The 20,488-nt window shown below is 49.8% G+C and overlaps 1 protein-coding gene across 3 annotated transcripts; it reads right to left on the bottom strand.

Moving 5' to 3' along the window:
- Positions 1 to 2,505: 2,505 nt before the first annotated feature.
- On the bottom strand, positions 2,506 to 18,145 carry Nrsn1 (neurensin 1). 3 transcript variants are annotated; one of them, XM_048799858.1, is made up of 5 exons: positions 18,065 to 18,116; positions 14,631 to 14,722; positions 13,116 to 13,250; positions 12,591 to 12,791; positions 2,506 to 4,098 (listed from the first exon to the last, which is right to left on the bottom strand). In XM_048799858.1, exons 4-5 carry the CDS (start codon positions 12,780 to 12,782, stop codon positions 3,700 to 3,702), a joined length of 591 nt encoding a protein of 196 aa, XP_048655815.1. In that variant the 5' UTR covers positions 12,783 to 12,791; positions 13,116 to 13,250; positions 14,631 to 14,722; positions 18,065 to 18,116; the 3' UTR covers positions 2,506 to 3,699. The 3 variants fall into 3 exon arrangements, with proteins under 3 accessions (XP_048655815.1, XP_048655816.1, XP_015349689.1); XM_048799859.1 differs by lacking the exon at positions 13,116 to 13,250 and having other exon boundaries at positions 18,065 to 18,113; XM_015494203.2 differs by lacking the exons at positions 13,116 to 13,250; positions 14,631 to 14,722 and having other exon boundaries at positions 18,065 to 18,145.
- Between the last annotated feature and the right edge of the window lie 2,343 nt (positions 18,146 to 20,488).

Here is a 20,488-nt window from a genome sequence, read left to right as displayed (position 1 = left end):
TTGAGAGCTGACCAGTAGCCTTAGCATCGTGAGGAGCATGAGGTCCCACCAACAGCTTAGTAGGTTTCCAAACCCTAATTAGCAGAGCTGGGCCAACAGCAGTGACCCCAAGTGCTATGTAACCCCTGTGGACGGTTGTCGGGAAGCCAGAGCATGTCTCCTGCCGGCCGTGGGAAGGTGTTGGGGTGAGATGTATTCTGCTTTTGCGGCTTTTCCTCTGGTTTGGGGACCTCAGTTGTGGGGTCTGAGGGAAACCCCTAGGTGTTGGCTGGTGAGGGCTGGGGTCTGCTAAGGCTGGTGAGTGTAGTCCGACCTGTTGTCATGCTCTTTGGCTGCACAGGCACGTCAACCTTCTGCAGACCCTACCCACCTCCAGAAGCCCAGAGGCGTAGGTCGCATCTGCCCGTGGAAGTCGGGAATGGAGTTTTGGCTTAAAACTTTCATTTCAATGAAGCACAAGTCAGTCTCGGCGCTGTAGCCCACGGTCACGCCGGCACAGGCACTCGGCCATGCCCACACGAGGGAACCCACTCAAGGCTCCTGCTCATGTCATTTTTGTTGTGTGTAGTGGCAGCAGGGTCCTTGCTGTTCACAAGGCACGAGTTGTTTTAAATGAGCACTTAACACTTATGTGATTGTTTCTGGGGCGCACTTAACCTCCACACTTGCTCCTCGTGCCCCAGGAGCTAACTGGAGCTTCTAATGGAAGGTGCAGCTGTGAGGCCAAATCCTGGCAACAGCGTGTGTGTGTGTGTGTGTGTGTGTGTGTGTGTGTGTGTTGGAGGGAGAGGGGAAGAATGATGTCAGGAATGGCAGGGGAGAGGCAGCCCTTCTGCACGCCGAAGTCAGCTTTCTGAGCTGCCTCCTGGTTCAGATCTCGCCTCCGTTATTCGCAGGTTGTCCTTGGATGGGTCTCCTCGCTTGCTAATTCCTCCCCTAAAGAACAGACAATGCTAACAGTTGAGACCCCACCGAGCTTTGTGGGGATTAGGGGGGCTTCATAGGTATGGAATACCTCCAAGGGTCCCCACTCCTCACACTTCAGTTCTTCCCATGCCATCACTTCCTGGTGTGGCCTTGGGCCTTGGCAGCTGTCTAGAGGAGGGTCAGGTCATTACTGCTGGGACACGGCCTCGAAGTGGAGTCCACTGGGAGACAGGGTGCTTCAGTGTGCCAGAACACCCCTCCTGACCTCAGTCCTCTGGCCGGGGGGCCTGTGTGCAGTGAGTGAGGTCAATGAAGTTCCAGAATGTGTAACGTAGTTTTTTTAAACTTGGCCATAGTGGGGGGGACGCTCCATTTAATAGGTGGACAAATGGAAGACATGAAGAACACATGGAAATGTGGCTCTGGAAGAGAACCAGGGAGGAGACAGGAGCAATACGATTGACTGAACAATGCAGGGCTGGGGTGGAGTGGGCGAGTGGGTCCGTCAGGTGGGAGGGTACAAAGGCAGGTTCTCTGTGAGGATGAGAGTCCAGCCTCATGGAGCCACCACAGGGCATGGCGCTTTGCCCTGGGAGCCCGTAGGCTGGTCCACCACCTGAGAGAGCCCCAGCAAAGGGTGGTGCTGGACCAGTGGGCAGTGTTGCCTGGGGGTCTTCAGCCGGGACCCGTTACCTAGGCTTCTATCAGTCCAGGTGTGTGTGCGTCTGCGAGCTGCGGGTCTCATTCAGAGGCTCTTCAGTAGGTCATGCAGGTCTCCAGGTGCCAGCAGTCAGGCCGGAACCAAGTCTGTACAGCCCTTCCACTTTGCCAGTTCCCTGACGCCGCCTGCCCCGTCCAGGCCAGACGAGCTTAGCGGTGTGTTGATTCTCACTCTCTGGTTGCATATGGCCCCTGTTCTCTCCAACCATCCAACTGCTTCCTAATGCCGTCCTTCCTGTGCTAGCTGCAGTGGCTTCCATTCTCCCCCGGGGCTGGAAGGGTGCCTGCAGGCTCCCACTCCCACAGAGCCGGGGCTACTCGCCAGACAGTGCCGAGTCACTCCTTCAGACTGGCACAGACTTGTGGGTCCTGGCTTCCTGGGGGCTTCTGGGAGGAGCACAGGGGCTCCGAGGGCTGCCATGGCGCCTGTACCCAAACATGCCCAAGTCCCTCCAGCTGCTACTGTTCAGTCTGAAGGCTTTAGAGTCAAGACTCATTCTCTGAGATTCACTGGTCTTCAAGACAGAGGCGAGCAGGTGGGGGGGCGCTGGGTGATGGTGCTCATCTTGCACAGATGCATGGGGCTTGCACACAGCTTCACGAGTGCAATTAAGGGATTTCCACAGGAAGTCGAGCACCTGAAGCAACCAGAACGACTTCTCCTGTCTGGCCAAGGATGCTGACTTGCCCCGTGTCTGAGGCTGCACTGTACAAAATGAACAGGGCACCACGAGCACTAACGGCTTCCTTTATTCTTCCATGTAGCCAGAGACAGTCAGAGCTGATTCCCCCTCAAAATGGAAAACTACATGCAGGAGAGAAAATGGCCAGGCTGAAGGAATGACCGTGCAGTTCGGGTTTGTCTGGTTCACGTATTTTATTTATCCAGTGAAGGGGGAGGGGAGCGGCCCAGAGTCTGAGAGAGTACCAAGGTCACACCTCTGTTTTCCTCCATCTAATTCAAATCCACAGATTAAGTGCAAGGGATAAAGAGGACATCTTGCTGGGGAACGACACATCTTATTTGAGAACAAAACCCCCCTTTAAGGTTACTATCCGCCCAGGGGCTTCTTATTTGAGGATGGCTTACTTTTATCTTTATAAAAATATGACAGCGTGCTATAAGTTGCTGGGGTGGATATTTAAGGTAGGTAGTGAGAAGCTGGCAGACTCGGTGGCCTTCCAGGAGTTCAGTTCTGAAAAAGTCCCACCATGGTGAGAGCCACAGAACCACATTAACATTCTTGGGGGAGACACTCAATGACACATGGCAAAAAGAGAATCTCAAAAGACATTTGAGCAGGGGAGGCCCATAGAGCCCACTGTGCAGACGGGGAGACTGAGGCTGAGGGAGCTAATTACTTTCTGCACAGTCGCACAGCGAGGGAGGAGCAGGAACTCAGGTTTCCTGGCCTCTAATTCTGTGCCTTTGAACATTGCTTTTAGATACTCCTCATATTAATTTTTTTCACCAAGATTCTAAAGTTGGCAATTTTAGCTTTTGAAATGAAAAAAAAAGTGGAGAAAACAAAAAGATTTATGCAGAACACTAATGAATTTATAACCGATCTCAGGAACTTCATGTTGAGATATAGTTAAAAGACTAGTGTTTGGATCCAAGTCCGGGAACTCCGCATTTCTACGAGCACACAGGACAACCTCTTGCACACAGTGACACAGGGTGGAAGACAGCACCACGCAGGGTTGGAAAACCAGTGTCGGAAAGTAAAATGGACCAAGTCACTCATGGGCGGCTGGTCAAATGACGCGGAAAGGAACACAAAGCCACAATATCGGAGAGGAACTGCGGAGGGGCTCCTGGTGGGGACTCAGAGCACCCGTCCTATGCAGCTGGGTGCCTATGCATTGGCTAACACGTGGCTGCTACCTTCGCGAGCGTCACCTGAGCTGAGCAAGTGTGAGCTCTGCACTAGGCCAGCTGCCCCCAGCCAAACACGCCCTGGTTGTCAGCGCCCATCCTTCACCCGGGAAGCTGGCCAACGCCTCTGAACCATGTGTGCGAATCAGAGAGGGGGAAGGGCGGGGAGGGTGTCAGGTTGCGGAGAGAGGCTGGACATTTTGAACCCTGGACAAAGTGACTGGAATCTTGGTTTCCCCTGGGCCCGGTGCCTTGGTGACGGGTTGGGTGTGGGCCTTGAGGTCGGCAATTCGCTCTTTAAACTTTTGCTGAAGCAATTTTTCTTCTTTGGAGTAGCTTTTCGCGAACACCGACATGAGCAGGCACCCTGCCATGGACGTGCCCCCGATGCAGAAGAGCACGGCCCCTGCCAGCTTGCACAGGTCGAGGGCGCCGTTGAACTGCACGGCGTGCCGGTCGACCACCACAAAGTCGGCTTCGCCAAACGCCTCGATCTTGGGGGGCACAAGAAAGCCCACTGCCAGAACAGTCAGTCCGAGAATCACGAAGACTGTGCCCGAGATGAGTCCGACCTGGAGAGAGAACAGAAGCGAGATGAGTGAGCAAGGGCTTCGGCTCCACCCTGAGCAGCAAGGGCGGCCTGTGGGGTTTCTGGAGAGAAGGGAGTCTTCCCAGTCAGGCCACAGCCACGTGAAAAGTCGACTTGATTTTCTACCTAAAAACCAAGGGGAAAGAAGACCTCTCTGGGTTGAATGTCAACCTAAAAGTGCAGGCTGCATCTGGTGGTCTCCTGTGGGGACGGCGCCTGCCCCAGCAGATGGCACAACCCTCTTTCAGGGAAGAGAGGAGCAGGAGCTGGCCCGACTCTTCCGCACGCTGGGCAGTCAGGAGCTGGCTGCCGGCTCACAGCGAGGCCAGGCTCTGTCGGGCACAGTCTCCCGGAACACGGGCTCCGACGAGCTCCTCCTGTGGCTGTGAGGGAGTGAGGCAGGACAAGCCCACTTCACAGCCGAGGCTCAGCTCAGACCCAACCAAGGTCATGGTGCCAGCCACTAAGGCCCAACCTCCACTCCTCTGGCCAGTCTGACCATGTGGCCAGGGCTGCTCCTTGCTTTGGCCTCACTATCATCTTCCTTCCCTAGAGATAAGATTTATTAAACATCCAGCTGTAGACTCTCCCTGACCCTCTTCCACTTCTTCCTACCCTTCTCCAATCACCCAACCAAAGCCTATAATAATTCATCTTCTCACACTCTCACTGGGTCCCCAACTTGTTCAGCCCAGAGATATGTTCCTGGTGGTTTGGGCTAGAGCACGCTGTCGATCCTTACCACCTCCTGAGCCTTTTCCCAGCAAGTAGGGCAGGAAACATACCTGTTAGCTTATAGGAAAGGACATGTAGCCACACAGGGTGGGTCGCTGGGCCAAAGATGAGTGGGTCCCAAGCTTCAGGGGCAGGGCAGGGAAACCATGGGGCTGACCCCCAGCCCAGCACAGCCCAGGGCTTTTTCTATCCTCCTGTAGCTACCTGAGCTGCAGCAGCTAGTAAGTGTTCAGAGTAGCAGATGGAGCTTGAACTGCACTAAGTTCTGTGGAAGGCAGCACTGGAGATGGAGCGTGACTTACCGTTTGGTGGCTGGAGTCATGTGTTTGGTTCTAGCAATGCCACCTAGTGCTGGGACCACAGAGGGAGAGTCACTTCTCTCATCTTTAATTTTCCCACTGACACAGGGACAAATGATAAGAGTACCTGCCTCACAGGTTGTGAGTTAAATGTGCACTTAGCTTTGCATCTGGTTAAGTAATAAATTGTGACAAATCACCATTATTTGGAAATACACTCCTTGTAAAATCATTATTTTGCATGGATACTGGTATTAGAACAATTGCTTAGTGTTTAGACTAAGGAATAGTTAACATTACTCTTGGAACAAGGAATTGTTAACAGTTACACAATTTTTCAAGCAAAAATTTTCATTTTCTCCTGTTCCTTATTGCTTTTAGTTAGAATAACAAGGTTGGATAAAGAACCAAATAATATCATTCACTCTTGAGTATTTAAAGTGTGTGTATTGGTGTACTAAATTTTAGGGATGATGCACTGATGAAGGAGATTTGCCTAACAGAAGGAAAATATATTCATAACCCATTAAGCAGGGGAAAGGAGGACTGTCTGTTGTGGCCCAGGCATAGTGCTAGATATATTTTCATTTAATCTTTATAAGCATGTTAGGAGAACTTTCATTCCTGTTTCACTTATTTTAGAAATAGAGGGTCACAGGGTCTAAGAAGCAGAGTTCCAGATCTCATGGGTAGCAGGTGGTTGGATCATATTCTAATCCGGTCTATGTGATTCCCCCATCTCTTCTCTCTCTATTACTTCACTAATTATTATTTTGCATATTCCTTTACTATTACTTTTATTTCAAAAGAGTTTCAGCTACCTATATATGGGCACATGTCGTTTAATGTAATTTTGTGAAGAAACTAAAAAAAAAAAAGAGTCAATATGATGTCTACTAAAAAAACAAAACCTGCTCTACATAAGATGTAAGTACTGCAGGAAAAAAAATGGCTGAAAAGCATGACACCTTGGATTACTTTCTAAAAATAGTGGCAAGTAAATTTACCTTTGGAGTCTAAACAGTATTCATAACTTTTGGAAAACGACTCACTTTGGAAAATTCTGAATGTACCGACTAAGTGAACTTAAATACCCATGGAGCCACGCTTCCTGTATGACTAAATTGCCTTCCTCCTCAAGAACTGGCACTCATCCTCAGACATGGTGGGCGTCAGGAAAGCCTCCATCTGAGTTTCTGAGCTTCTGACGAGTGTGTGAGCCAGCGCCCTCCATCTGTCTGCCTCTGCCTCGTCTCCCGGAGTTCCCGGCCCAGCCTGACGTTCAGTAACTATTCCCCACTCCAACCACCAGACCGCCCAACACGGAGCAGGGGCAGGTGACGGATTCTCAGTGCAGCCCGCTCCCCAGTGGAGCAGCGCATGAGATGAAAATCCACTCTTGGAATGTCACCCTGAAGCGAAAAGGCAAACTGTGGCTTGCAGATGGCAGCTCTGCTCACTGTCGGAACTGGAAAAGTGACTCACCCACTGCTTCAGAATAGCCGAAGAAGGAGGGGAGGATGTGATGGACAGGTGACTGCAAGGATCCTGAGGACCCCAGGAAACATGCCCAGAGAGGAACTCGGAACCCACGGACAGGCAGGGAGAGCTGGACGTGGTAGGCACAAAGGGCAACCACTGAATGAGGAGGACTTGCTTCAGGACTTCCCTGAGAGGACTGTGGGCGTGATGAGGGGACGTGCAGGCCCAGTAGCTCCCCCCCCCCCCCCCCNNCCCCCGTGCTGTGCTGGAGTAATGGAAGGAACAGGACTTTGGGGGAGTGACCTTTTGGGGACTGATTCTGTTCAGTATATCATAAGACTTGTTTCTGGACGCAGCTCTCAGTTGAAGTGGACCTGGACCTAAGAGAAAGAGGGTCCCGTGAAACCGACAGAGTACAGTCAATGGCAGCACAGGGGTTATTGGAGGGTTCACGGGGGCAAAGCGGCTCTGCTTAGGGCCTTGTGGAGGAGCTGAGGTGCTCCTGGGGAGACCCCACCCCAACCCAGCAGGGCTGTGGGGCAGTGAGGTCCACCCTAGTGGCCGGGGACAAGGACCTGTCAGGCCGTGACAAACCCCAGAGGGTAGCGAGGTGGTGTTTGGGCTGCGACTTCTGGTCTGTCTAGGTAGGGCGCAGGATGTGTGAAGACCCAGATCCTCTGTCGGGAAGAGGGCTGGGATTCTAGACCGCTGCTGTCTGCACCAGGGCCCTCTGTTGCTCCTCGGAGCAGACAGGTCTGCAGACGCAGCTCCTCCAGGAGGCAGAGCCGCAGCTGCTGTCAGAGGAGCAGTGATGACCGCTGGGGGGAGGACCCGCAGGCGGAGGCGCCATCGGCGGAGGGGTAGTGCTGGAGGGAGCTGGATGGAAGGAGCCATCTGGGCTGGAGGTTATGCAGGGAGAGCGAGCCGAGAGCAGAGACTGGATTCCGCTCCTTCCTCAGCCAGGGCCGCTGCGACTTCTCCCTCACACACTCTGAGCAGATTCTAGCTCATAAGTCCTACTTGCCTCAGCTCGACACCGAGCTTTACCAAGCAAGTACCAAGGTCAGGCAATGGTCAGGCTCCTCCTGGGGCCTGACCTCGCACCATCTTCCCAGCACCCTCCACCTGGCCATTGGGGTCTCCCCACGGTCCCTCCACCTGGCCATTGGGGTGTCCCCACGTCACCTCCACCTGGCCATTGGGGTCTCCCCACGGTCCCTCCACCTGGCCATTGGGGTCTCTCCATGGTCCCTCCACCTGGCCATTGGGGTCTCCCCACGTCACCTCCACCTGGCCATTGGGGTGTCCCCACGTCACCTCCACCTGGCCATTGGGGTCTCCCCCCAGCCCCCACCCCAAGACTTTTTTCCTCCAGCACACTATAAGCACATCCAATAGCTTCCGTCTTCACAGTGTATTCGGGAGCCCGCGTCCCATGGCTTGGGGTCATTCCTACTCTTGACTGCCATTCTTCGTCCTCCATGTTTACCTCAGAACCGCCTTCTCTCTGGTCACTGATGACCTCCCGATTATCAAAGCCAATGTGACTTTTCTTTCCTCATCTCACTTGAATGTTCTCCAGCCTTTGATATTACACCCTTAGCCCCTCTTGAGACCCTCCCCTGGAGTCACCTCTGACACGCCCTCCACATAACAACTCGCTTCAGCCCTCTGCCCATTACTGCCGTCCCAGGGCTCCGCCCTTGACCCCCACCTCTTTTTCAATATGTTCTCACTAGGGTTGGTCTAAGGCTGTGGTTTTAGCTTCTACTTCTTATCAAAGACTTCCAAATCTCCAAGTCCATCTGAATTGCTGTCCTGAGCTCTAGACCACATTTCTAGATGTAGTTCTGATACCCTGTTTCCAAATAGCATGAGTTATAGAAAAATGTCCCAAAGGTTCTTCAAGCCCAACCTGTTCCCATTTCTTTGTCTTCCTCCCCTCTGCCCACTCCCAGAGAACTTCCTCACATTCACATCCAACAGAGTCCGCCTCATATTGATTTTACCTCATAAAAATCTCATGAACCTTCTCTCTCCCCTCCACATGGCTACTCTGAGGGCAGAAGCCATTATCACCTCTGGCCTGGATGTTCACAGCAGCAGCCTCATCTCTACTGCTAGTCAAAGCTGACCTTGACCATCCTTCTAGTGTCATCTGAGAAGTCTTTTAAAACAAAAACTATGTCACATGGTTTCTCTGAATAGTCTCCTACAGCTCCTGACCCAACTCTTTAATATCCACCAGAACTTTGAAAAGAAATCTAAGTTTAAATTCTGATGTAGCTCAGAGGAATTAGCTGAGAGGAGGAGCTTAACTGGGGTCCAGGGCGGGAAGAGAGGGGACAGAGCCACCTCCACCTTAGTAAGGCTATGGAGGAGGCACGTGGTGTCGAGTGCCCTCTGAACAATTTCCGAGACAGGCTGAGGAGAAGGTGGAAGGTTAACCTTGAGGTGAGGAGAGGATGGTTGGGAGCGCGAAGACTGGATAATGCCTGCATCCTGGGCTGTGTGCTGCACAGACAATCCAGTGGCAACAGCCTTCGTCAAGGTCAAATGCAAGGATCAGAACAACTTGCCACCTGATTGATCCTTGGGCGGCAGCAAGTGGCAGAGGACAGATGGGACCACATCATGTAGACTTTTAAAGATGGAAGAAGCCATAGGCATTGGGTAAACCACAGCAGCTGCTGCAGCCCATGTAACCTAGGATTCCAAGGCCCAGAGGGTGCTACATTCTGTGTGTGTGTGTGTGTGTGTGTGTTTATACCAGGTTGTGAGATATTCCCTCCCCTCCCAGGAAAACCCAAATTCATTATTTTCTTGCCTTCCTCAAGCCTAGAGGTCCTGGGGAAGATTTCTTGCGCATCTTTCATAGACTTCTGTGATATGCTCATTGCGTGCATTTTCGGTTCATATGTGACCCTCTCCCTGAACTTGTACATGTTTACTCCACCTGGACCACACTGTCTGCAGAGTCTGGATCATGCTACCACCTCTCCCAGCTCAGAAATGCATATGTACTTCTTCCTCCTGGGCTGCCCCTCTCCTGCTTGCACATGGGTGGGCCCCTTTGTGGGTGGGACCACTTCTCCAGGCTGGAACAGATACATACTCCTCCCTGCTCCCTGAACCCTGTGTTCCCAGGAAGTGCCATGACTGCTTCTACAGGAGCATTTAGCACATTACACGGTAACAGTGTGGGCCCATGTCTACTTCCCCTGCCTGACCGTGGGCTCCCTCAGGTCAGGGGCTGAGTCTTATTCGGAGGTGAAGAATGCATCTTGTATAATCTAAGAGCCCACCAGGTAGTCTAGAAAGAAAGGAAGAGTCGCACTGTGAGGGAGATGTTATGTAGATCCTATGATAGGACAACACTCTGACTCAGACCTGCTGAAATCTGTGTCCTCGAGAAACCCCTCATGCTGCCTGTTGCTCGGGAGCTCAAGCACGGAGCCCTGTCGGGGTACTACGAGCACAGCCCCAGTGAGGGAACATGAAGGGTCAAGAGGGGACACCAGCACTTGAACTGCCTACAGATGCAACTTGAAATGAAAAAAGAACCCAACAACACTGAAAAGGCACATAACAGAAACAGGTGCATGACTGGTACCTTTCTCTGCATTGGCACAGAGCACTTCATAAACACCGAAGTGAATTCACTCGCCTTCCCGCGGAGCAGCTCAAGAACAGTTGGCTTACTCCCTTGGTACAGATTAGGGCTCTAGGACAGTGAATCCTCAGGTCATGCAGGTTGACGTGAGGCTTCTAGTGTTTAATGATTAGGATACGAATCTAGGACTTGGACTTTGCAGGAACATAAATAACTATGAGACTACGAACTTGGCCTGTTTCGGGTGTACATGAATGCTTGTGATAACCTGTATGTCAGTAGATACAAAGCTATTGGCACAATAGGTCTCTCTCCCTCTCTCCTCTGTAGCTATAGGGATGGAGAGAGGAGCAGAAAGTAACCATGCAACCACCTGGTTTTATCTGAGGAAATATGAGACATGGTGAGCATGGCTGGGTATTTCATTGGTCCAGGCCAGGGAGAATTCATTGGAGGGGCTATTTCTAGAGGGCAAGGATGCTGACTTGACTAATTCTAATGCAGAGCATGTGACCATAGCATGAGTCTGAATTAGCACCAGTCTTGGGTAAACCATGTTAACAACTATGGTACCCAATGTGTACGTATTAAATAGATTTCCAGTTTTATTTCCATTTAAGAACTCAGTGTTCTAGATTAGCATCTAGAAGTAACTAGTCTAGCAAATGATAATTGGGTGTGAATCAGTCATTGTTTTAAGCTCTTTGTAAATATTATCTTGCTTAATTCTCACAATGTTTCTGTGGTGGGTATTTCGAGTGTTACTGTTGGGAGGCCCAAAGTCACAGGGCTGTGGGAGAGGAGAGCGGGGGTTTGAACTTCCGTAGTCTGGGGGAGGAGGCCATGCGGACACTCACCACACTGTACTGCTGCTTGTTATACTATATCACCAGGAAATTGCAAGTTTATGTCTCCTCTTTTCCTTTCCTAAACATCAGGCTGTCCCAGTGCCCTCTTCTCTGTGTCCAGTTCCCTTCCTAGGTGATCTCGGCTGTGTTCTATGCACTCTGTGTCAGTAACTCCAAAGCCATGAGCTGTGGCTTGGTGTATTTAAATGGCCATTAGGATCTCTCCTTGGATAACTAATAGGCACCTCCTGGTTCCCCCTGCCCGCTCCACACACCATTACCTCTCTGGTGTTTTCTCTCCTAGTAAGCCACACACCATTACCACGCAGGTCCTGGGTCGTGCGCGACTCGCGGCCCTCACACCCCACTTCCAGTCCATCAGCATCTTGACAGCCTGCTCTCAAACTTAGTGCTAACTTGGACTGACTGTCACCGTTTCCACCGGCCCACCCTGGTCTAAGCTGCCATCAATTCTCACCAGGGAGCTTTTACAACGGCTGAGGTAATCTGGCTGCTCACCTTTGCCCACTGATACTCTATTTTCCATATGGCAGCCGGAAGGATCTTGTTCTGATATTGGTGAGACTGTGCCATCTGCTGCACACGCCTGCAGGGGGCTGCCCGCTTTGCGGAGGTAAAAGCCCAAAGCTTCACTGTCATCTGCGGACCCCACATGGATCTGTGTGCTGCTGTTTTCCTGGATCCGCCTGTCCTTTCTCTCACTCCACTCCAGCCAGGCTGGACCTCTCCTCCTGTCAGGGCTTGGGGACCTGCGGTTTCCCAGCACAGGACACCTTCAGCCTGATGAGCTTGGGTCTGCTCCCTCGGCTCGCCCTGGTCTCCGCCCGGTTCCGTCTCTTCTGAAAGGCGTTCTGCTGTCCACGCACTACACACCGGCCTCCGTCACCCTGCTCATCCTGGTTCCCTTTACGGCCCTTGTCACTACCTGACATCTGTCACGGGCTTTTCCTGTCCCTGGTTGTTTCCCACGACAGGCCATCACTTCCTGAGGGCAGGGGTTCGTCCAGTTCCTCACTCTAATCTCCAGTACTTCGAACCCTCTCAGCACGCAGTCGGTGCCCGCGGAGGTGGCGGAGGACTGTGTGGGTTGTCTAATGTGGCTCCCCAGAGCCTCCTGTGAGGAAGAGGTATTCTGACCACTGTATCATGTCTCAGAATTCGCTTTCTCTAAATACCTAATTGTATCCTTTTTAAACAATTGCTGCAATTTGTCAAACGACCCAAGTCTGTAAGGGGGGCTGGAAGGGTGTCCTTTGCCTATGGTGGTTTCTCAGTCAGTGAACTGCCACAGTCGCACTGCACTTGGGGGCCTCTTTGGGCCCAGGGCCCAGATTCTCCTTCCCTAAGGGGAGGAAACTATCTAGTGTCATTAGAGTGTGGCACACATGGGGCCCTGAACCTCCCGATTCCCCCAGCCACAGTATTTACCATGTGTGACGCTCCCTGTTGCCAAGTGAAACCCACGTTCCTTCCTTACCTTCCAGAATACAGAGCTCCACGGGCTGGGTGACCTCTGGATCTGGAAGTCATCCTCGTACTCCCAGATGGAGGCGGTGCAGTCTTCGTAAAACTGGTGCAGGTAGGACCGGACTCCGTAGCGCTGGTGGCCGCCCTCGGGAGCAGCCTGCACCTGTGTGGAGCCACAGCCGCTGCCGCTGCAAGAAGTCATTCTTCCCAGCTGGAAGGACAGCACCACCTGCATCAGCCCCCAGGCTCTGGGCTCGGGGTCAGGAGACACACTAAAGGTGAGAACTCGCCTGAATAATGTCATTCTATCGGAACCACCCTCCTTTCTTAAGAGGAAAGACACTTTGGAAGACCTGTCTTCCTTGTAAGCTGCTCTTCTTTTCTGTTGAATGCAAAGTTACCCCCAGCAATCAATGGCTAGAACAGGTTCTCTATCAGTGAAACCAGGCACTGCAGCAGGGGCCCCTAAATTATGCAAAAACTTAAGCGCAGGACACATAAGAAAAGGCAATGAGGAAGATGAGATTTTCATTACCTGGACAAGGAATCTTTAATAGCTTGGAATCAAGGCGTTTTCAGGCTTACTTGTTAGAGCAGGAAGCAGGCACTCTCACTTGCTACAGATGGAATTTGTCTTGGACTGTCCTCTCATACATTCCACCATGTTCCCCTGTGGATGGACTCTACATGGGAGACTAGCACCATCTTACTAGTTTGAATTTCACCTTCAGATTGCATGCATCTTTCTCTGACATCCTGATTTTCAGGCTGTACAGAAGCTTGATTAAAATGCTTCAGAACAACGTACGCTTCATGCTTTATTAATCACAAATGGCACGGTCAATAATTTACACCTCACTAACTCTAACACTATGTACTTCAGTCATTATTTGTGGATACATCTGTCTATGTGGGTGGCTTGAGTGTAATGGAGAGAGTAGATCCAGGCTTCTATGATTTCCAACCAAGTCTACAGCATAAATAAGAATTCAGAGTTTTTAAATGAAACTATGCTGTGGGCGGGCTGCTTGGGGCTCTATCTTTTTAAGATGGAAATTTCAACTTAATTTGAACTAACTGATACCCTTGGAGAGAGGCATTTATTTTGGTTAATAATTCATAGTTAAAAATGTAATTACTGAGGGGCAGTAATTTTGGTGAGTCAGAGAATTCTCAGCTATCCTGTCTTTGGTTTTCTGATCTCTACATAAGCAGATAGATGTGCAGCTAGAAATAAGAAATGCTTGTTTGCATTTTTCAATTGGTCTTCTAGATTTCTTTCCTTGTGTGGACATAGTCTACCTACGATAAAGTGGGGGGAACACAGAAGGCAATTTTTCTTAGGGGAAACCTCTGTTGTGCTATAATGCAGGCCAACAGAGACATGTTAAATTCTTCCACTTATTATCAAAACTCAACTAGCATGCTTATCTATAAGGACAACCGTCTGTCATTCTATCTAGCGCCTGTGTGTGGCCACTCAGTGTGGCTGGCTAGAGTCATGGGGCAAGCTTGGGACAGTTAACGTCGTCCCTTCCCAGGGGCACAAAGTGAACCCACTCAACATCTTGGAAATGTGTGCCCTTGGCCCCAGACGCTTTTGGTTAAGAAATGCAGTCAAGGTCAGAAAGATGTGGCCTGATCTTAGAAAGATGACGTGAGCAGCCCCGTTGGTGGTGGCCAGATAGGTGCCTCATCTGCCTTACTGTTGGTCACAGTGGCATTTAGTGCCGCTGCCACTTCCTTGTTCTGGGTACAGCTGACATCAAAGGAAATCACCCAGGAGGACAGTGCAGAGGAGGTAAAGGAACGACTGTTCTAATCTTTACAGATTCACAAGGCTGTCATCCCATAACAAGTCAAGATCTCAGAATGTTCTTTGCCTCATTAGTGCACCAGAGTTTGATGGGTCAGAGGACTGTTGCTTACTTTTCATATTTTAAGTGCTAGGATGAGCTCTTCAGTACCTTCTATTTAGTGCTTTGACAATGAGGATGATTAATAAGAGCCTGTTACTAGTGATATGTAAGCAGCATCATTTTAAACTCACCTTCAAGACGTGGGGAGTTGCGAGTCGTATTACTAACTGCTTTGTCACTGAGGAAACTGAGGCATAGGAAAATCACCTTGCTAAAGGTCACACTGTGAGTCAGGAGAGGAAAGGTGGTATTAATAGAATAAGCAGGGGCACGGGCTGCATCACATACTTGCAAAGTGAGAGCCACTCATCCAGGTATACATATTTCAGGTTTTCTATAAAGCACCAGAGACTAACGTGGGAAGGAACAGAGCAGGCACCACAGGAACAAAAAGCCCCTCGCAGTGGCAGTGGGAGCTCTCCTCAGTGCTGAGTGGCTCTTCCTCAGGACTGAGCTGGTGCAGGGCTGGACCATGTGGCAGACCATCCTCATCTCCCACAGCCACTCTGCACAGCAGCCCAATGCTCCTGCTTTAGCAGACTCCCTGGTCCCACCTCCCGAGAAATGGTACAGCTAACATCACAGAACCAATGCTTCTGGGCCGGAACCTCTCCTCAGAATGGATTTTCAGTGCGGCTGCATACCTGGCAGACAGGACTCTCCACGAGCCCCACTTTCCCTTCAGGAGCACACAGCATGAACAAGAACCTGGCCTGTCTTGTGCTGACCACTCTTGACAAGAGGCTGGACTCAAATGCTCATTTCTGAGCTGCCCACGATTGCTCACGGGCTCTCAGGCATGCTCATGACCTCTCTGTGGTTTTACAGTCCTTAAAATAAGACAGTTGGATCTGATTGACCTTTAATGTCTTCCAGATGTAGTTTTCTAGGATTTTTTGGCTACAAATACACAGAATGAGTCAATTACTTTTTGTTGAAAAAAACAAAACAAAACTGTATTTATTGACTTCCTACCTCCCTTAGTACCCTGATTGGTCATCAGTCCCAGATTCTTAATTCTAGTGTGTAGGAAGCTTCAGTTTAAAGGAGAATGCAAGTTACTGGTTGGGTTCGTTACCTGCTAACCTGCTACATAGGATGTGTGCTTTGTGCTTAACACACTGCTTCAGTATAATGCATGTTACCTAAAATAGTAGTGTCTGGGGGTCTGAGAGGATCAATATGTCTTCGCCAAGTTATAACTAGTTGGGACTCAATTCCAGGGGAGAACGACCCTGTGGAAGAACATGAGGTTTGAAATATGACAAGGGAGAAGGACCTGCCATTTGAAGGGTGTGGACCTACCAAATCTCAGCAGACTCAGACAGACTCAGACATGACCCTACCTTTTTTTTTTTTTTTGTCCCAGAGAATATTACAAATATTTGGAAGCTACTTGGTTGACGGACATCTCTCGTGTTATAAAAAGGATACAGGAGGTCACTTCATAAAGTCACTTTCAAAGCTGGCAACCATTAAATCATATTCAGTAAACTAGGATCAGGACAGGAATGGAGGGGGTGCCAGATTTGTAGTTTGGTCAGTGTTTTCTTTCCCAGTAAGTTTGCCGGGGTTCTGGGTGTATTTCAGCAGCTGCAGCAGTGGCAGCCAAGATGGCCATGTCAAGCATATGAGTGTTGTTAAGTGACAGATCTCACAGAGGGCTCCTCACTTCAGAGAAAGCATGAGTAGAGGGGAGAATAAAAATGCCTCTAGAACTGTATTTAAGTCACACCATGTTAGTACACATCTGCAAACACTCGTGGCATCCTCTCCCTCTCTGCCTGGCAACCGGACGGAGCCCAGGCAACAAATGGGTGGGTCCTTGGGTCATCTCTGGAGAAGCTGTTGTTTTCATCTCCCAGAATGAAATGCATTCTAGGTGATCCTCCTTGGCTTTCTTTTTGCTGTTATCTGTCTACAGCAACTGTCTCACTGCATGCATGGTTATACATTAAGAGACTATTCACTTATCTGCATCATGGCATGCCTCTGGCCTCTCTGAGACCAGGGAAGAAGAGGAGACTCCTGCATTCTTCCAAGAGACTCGCCACCATCGCCACAATCTGTGTGTCTGATATCAACACCCATTGCTCTGTCCCCTTGTTCAGGTTTGTTTGGCTTCCTGCCACTTGTTGCCACCTGATATTCCAGGTGTGGCTTGTTTGTGGTCTGATGGACTGTAAGCCCCATGAGGGAGGAGGGGGCTTTTCTATCCTGTTCACCACTTTAATCTCTGGTACTTTGGAATTTTCTGGGTGGGTAATATCCTGAGTAGTCCCTCATGTCTGGTTTTCCTTTTCCCCAGTGTTTTTAAAGTGTTAGCTCTGTGCCAGGCACTTGTGAGAGAGCTGTTATGAAGTGGGCGAGGCACAGGGGGCCTTCAGTGGACTATTGGGCTGGAAGGAGACACACTCATGAAGCAATGGAGGCAGCAAAAGGGGCATCATAAAGAGGCATTGCAGCAGGAGATAATGCCATGCTAAGAATCCCTCTAGGGATGTCTTAGTTAGGCAAACAAATGCTTGAATATGGTATTGTGATTGCTACATGTACCAATATGTAGTAGCATCATTTTGCTGGGAATTTGAATTTCAGTCCAATGCATGCAGTTACTTACCTTTTTTTAAAAACATTATATATATATATTATACATTTATTTATTTTTATGTGGTGCTGAGGATTGAACCCAGGGCCTTATATGTGCTAGGCAAGTGCTCTACTGCTGAGCCACAACCACAGCCCTGCATGCTGTGACCTTTTATTTCACATTAAAAAATCCCATATCCATAAAAACAGAAATAAATGCTTTTGCCCTATGAAGCTCTAAGATCGCTTGTTTGTCTTCCCGGCCTCCTTGAGGGAAGAGAGGCAACAAAAGGAGGTACAAAATGGACTGTGTTTCCCACGGCTGTGAGTCAGTGTGTGGCCGGGCAGGCACAGGCTCCCTTCTGTTTATTCACTTTGAAATATCATTCAATTTTTCCTACTGCTTTTCTCTTCCTCAAAGTAATTCTGAGAAGATGAAAGTGAAGTTCTCATTAAAGCCACTTTTCTACAGGGCTAGTGCTGCAAGACACAAGGTGCAGGCACACAGGCCATTGAGACCACGTATCCAGACCCAGATCCAAAGGTCAGCTCACTTAGAGGACTCGGTGGGGCTCGCGGGGAGGCAGGGGGGCAGGGCTGCCTGCTGACAGCCTTTCTGGAGCTCATCAGCACGACCTGAAACCTCAAGATGGGCTTCTACCATTGGATCATGTCAGAGACACTTTATCTTTCTGGAATAGTCGTAGAGATCATGATTCTGTACTGTGAGCTTTTTAATACCAAGTCAGTGAATATGTAGCCACTTTCATAATTTACAAAAGAGTAATGATGTGTAATTATCCCATCATCAATTACTTTAATCCTTTAAGATACATATTTTTAGTATAGTACATAAAGTCCAAAGCCAAAATGAGTAGAGAGAGAGAACCCATGTTCCCTTTGAAACTCTCTTCTGAATCTGCATGCACACTGCAAGGTGATTCTGCATTTACACACAATAAATGTTGGGTCTTACCTTTGAAGTCCTCTTCTCCCTCTGCCTGTTGTTTTCTCTTTGAACTTTTTTTTTTTTAGCAGTGCATTCTTCAATCCTATGAATTAAAAAAAAATCTCTGCAGATGTGATCCAAGTCAAAATTGAAATTTCATAAGCCATTCATAGAACTTATAAAAACCATTTTAATGATGACAGATACACTGACAAAGAACTTCTTGTTCAAGAGTTGAGATAGTTTTTTTAAAAACAGAAGTCTAACTTATAGTTCATAACTTTCTCATGGGCTGCCATTTTGATGTGTAGAGTAAATGAATAACATAAATAAAAAAGACTTTCTAAACTATTACACACTGTATAAATGCTGTTCTTATTTTGCTGAAACTATAGTTCATGCAGTTAATTATGCCAACTAGTTTGCTACACCAGCTTCCTAGATACTCCACAAGTGATTTCCATGGGGCTTGTTCCATTATATTGTAAAATAAATTAGTCTTATGGTCACCATGGTTTCTGATATGCTTACCTGCATTATACCCTTACTTGGACTCTTTGGACAATTTTCTTATTAGGCTGTTTCAGCCTATATTCATTTTATTCCTATCATGATCATTTTACTTTCCATCTGCCTAAGAAAAGCAGGTGCCCATGGAAAATTTAATTAGGAAGCCATTGCCAGCCATAGAGCTGGCTACTGGCTTCCTATATTACTCTAGTCTTGTGAAATAAAACAATTGGGGCTGTATTTTCCAGGTGGCTATTAAAAACCCTTCCTGGTGAATTCCCATTCATTTGCAGGAGAACTCAAAGACTGGAGATGAGTAAGCCCAGCAGAGGCCTACCAAACAGTTTTTAGCATTTCCAGGGCGGGTCTATGTAGAGCGTCCTTGAACCTTCTTCAAGACCTGGCCCCCAAAGTTCAAGTACATGTGAGCATATGTGGGGAAAGAAGCAAATTATATTAGAACCCTGGATGAAGATGAGAAAAGGAAACCAGTCAACTACAGGATGCTACATTCACAACCTTGTCTCATCTCTTATTCTCCCTCTTCCCCTCTCCTGATCCTTGTCTCTGACCCCAACGCCATCTCTGTCCTTGTTTCTGTCTCTCTCAAGTAAATATTCCTTCTTTTCCCTGATGCTTTCCCGTTTTGTCTAAAGGAACTGATTGCACACGTGCCCTCGGCCCAAGGCTGGCCTGTCTGGACCCCGGGAGCTCTCCAAGGTACTGACAACATTTTTCTCAGCAGAGCCAGGAACCAATTAAGCTGTTCAACTCCAGCTGTCTTTAGGTCGCTCGCTTGGGTCAGATCCCCAACCCAACATCCCTTTCCAATAACACCAAGAAGTAGGTTCTGGGATCAAAACAAACATCTTCAGATGTGGCAAAGGGGCAGGGAGGGCGGTGCAGACTTAATTCCGCCTGGAAAAATCAAGCCAGCTTTACAGACTCCCAGCACAAGCATCCTATTCTTAGCTAATACACAACTTTTCTTTTCTCACAAGAAGGAAACTCTTAAGTTTTTAGCTGTACAACCCCCAAATTCTTACGTAATGCAAACCACAAACCACCAAGGCATGGAGTTGGCTACCTCTAATTTCACGGATTTTAATAAGCATGGCTTCTGTCCAGAGGCGTGTGCATGGGACAAACGTCAGCGAATGAAGTGTGTGTGTGTGTGTGTGTGTGTGTGTGTGAGAGAGAGAGAGAGAGAGAGAGAGAGAGAGAGAGAGAGGATAGTGAAGGCCAGAGAGGGATTGAGTGGGAGATGGAGACAGGGATGCCTCCTCACAGGCCAAGAGAGGCACAAGAGAGAAGGAGAGATGGATGAACAGAGACCCACAGAGACATCTGCTGCTCCGATGAGAGTGAAAGGGAGAGACAGGCAGAGAGATAGACTCAGGGGGACCCTCACGGAGGAAGGCGGTGGGGAAGGATGTTGAGACACAGGAGGGACCTTGCGGAGGTGGTGCAAAGAGAGAAGGACCCAGGCAGAGACGCTCGATGGACTCTCCCACTCCCAGGATCTGGGTGGCAAGGTTCTGCTTGTGTGTCAGGAACGGGTGAGGGAGCGGGCCCCGCGGGTGGGCCCCGTGTTCTGGGGAAGGCGGGTGTCGCCCCCCCACACACCCCATCCTCCAGGCCGAGGGGTGGGGGGGTCGGTCAGGGTGCACAGGGAGGGTCGTGGCCTGGACCTGGCTCGGCTCAGCGGGGTCTCATGGAGTGAGTGTCCTAGCGTCCCTGGGGAGAGCCAGGCCCGTGGGCCTTGCTGCAGGCGCTGGGCGCTGGTTGTCGAGAGGCCAGCCGCAGGCCTGAAGGGACACCGACCGCAGGCCTGAAGGGACACCGACCGGCAGCCCAGGGCTGCGCCTGCGCCCTGGCCCGAGGGCCCGGGGGTCACGGCCTGTCTCTCGGGGCCACGCAACTTAAAAGTGTGTGTGGGAA

This window comes from Marmota marmota, unplaced genomic scaffold, assembly GCF_001458135.2.
Source record: "Marmota marmota marmota unplaced genomic scaffold, marMar, whole genome shotgun sequence".
Lineage (NCBI taxonomy): Eukaryota > Metazoa > Chordata > Mammalia > Rodentia > Sciuridae > Marmota > Marmota marmota.
This window is presented reverse-complemented; position numbering and strand designations above follow the sequence as displayed.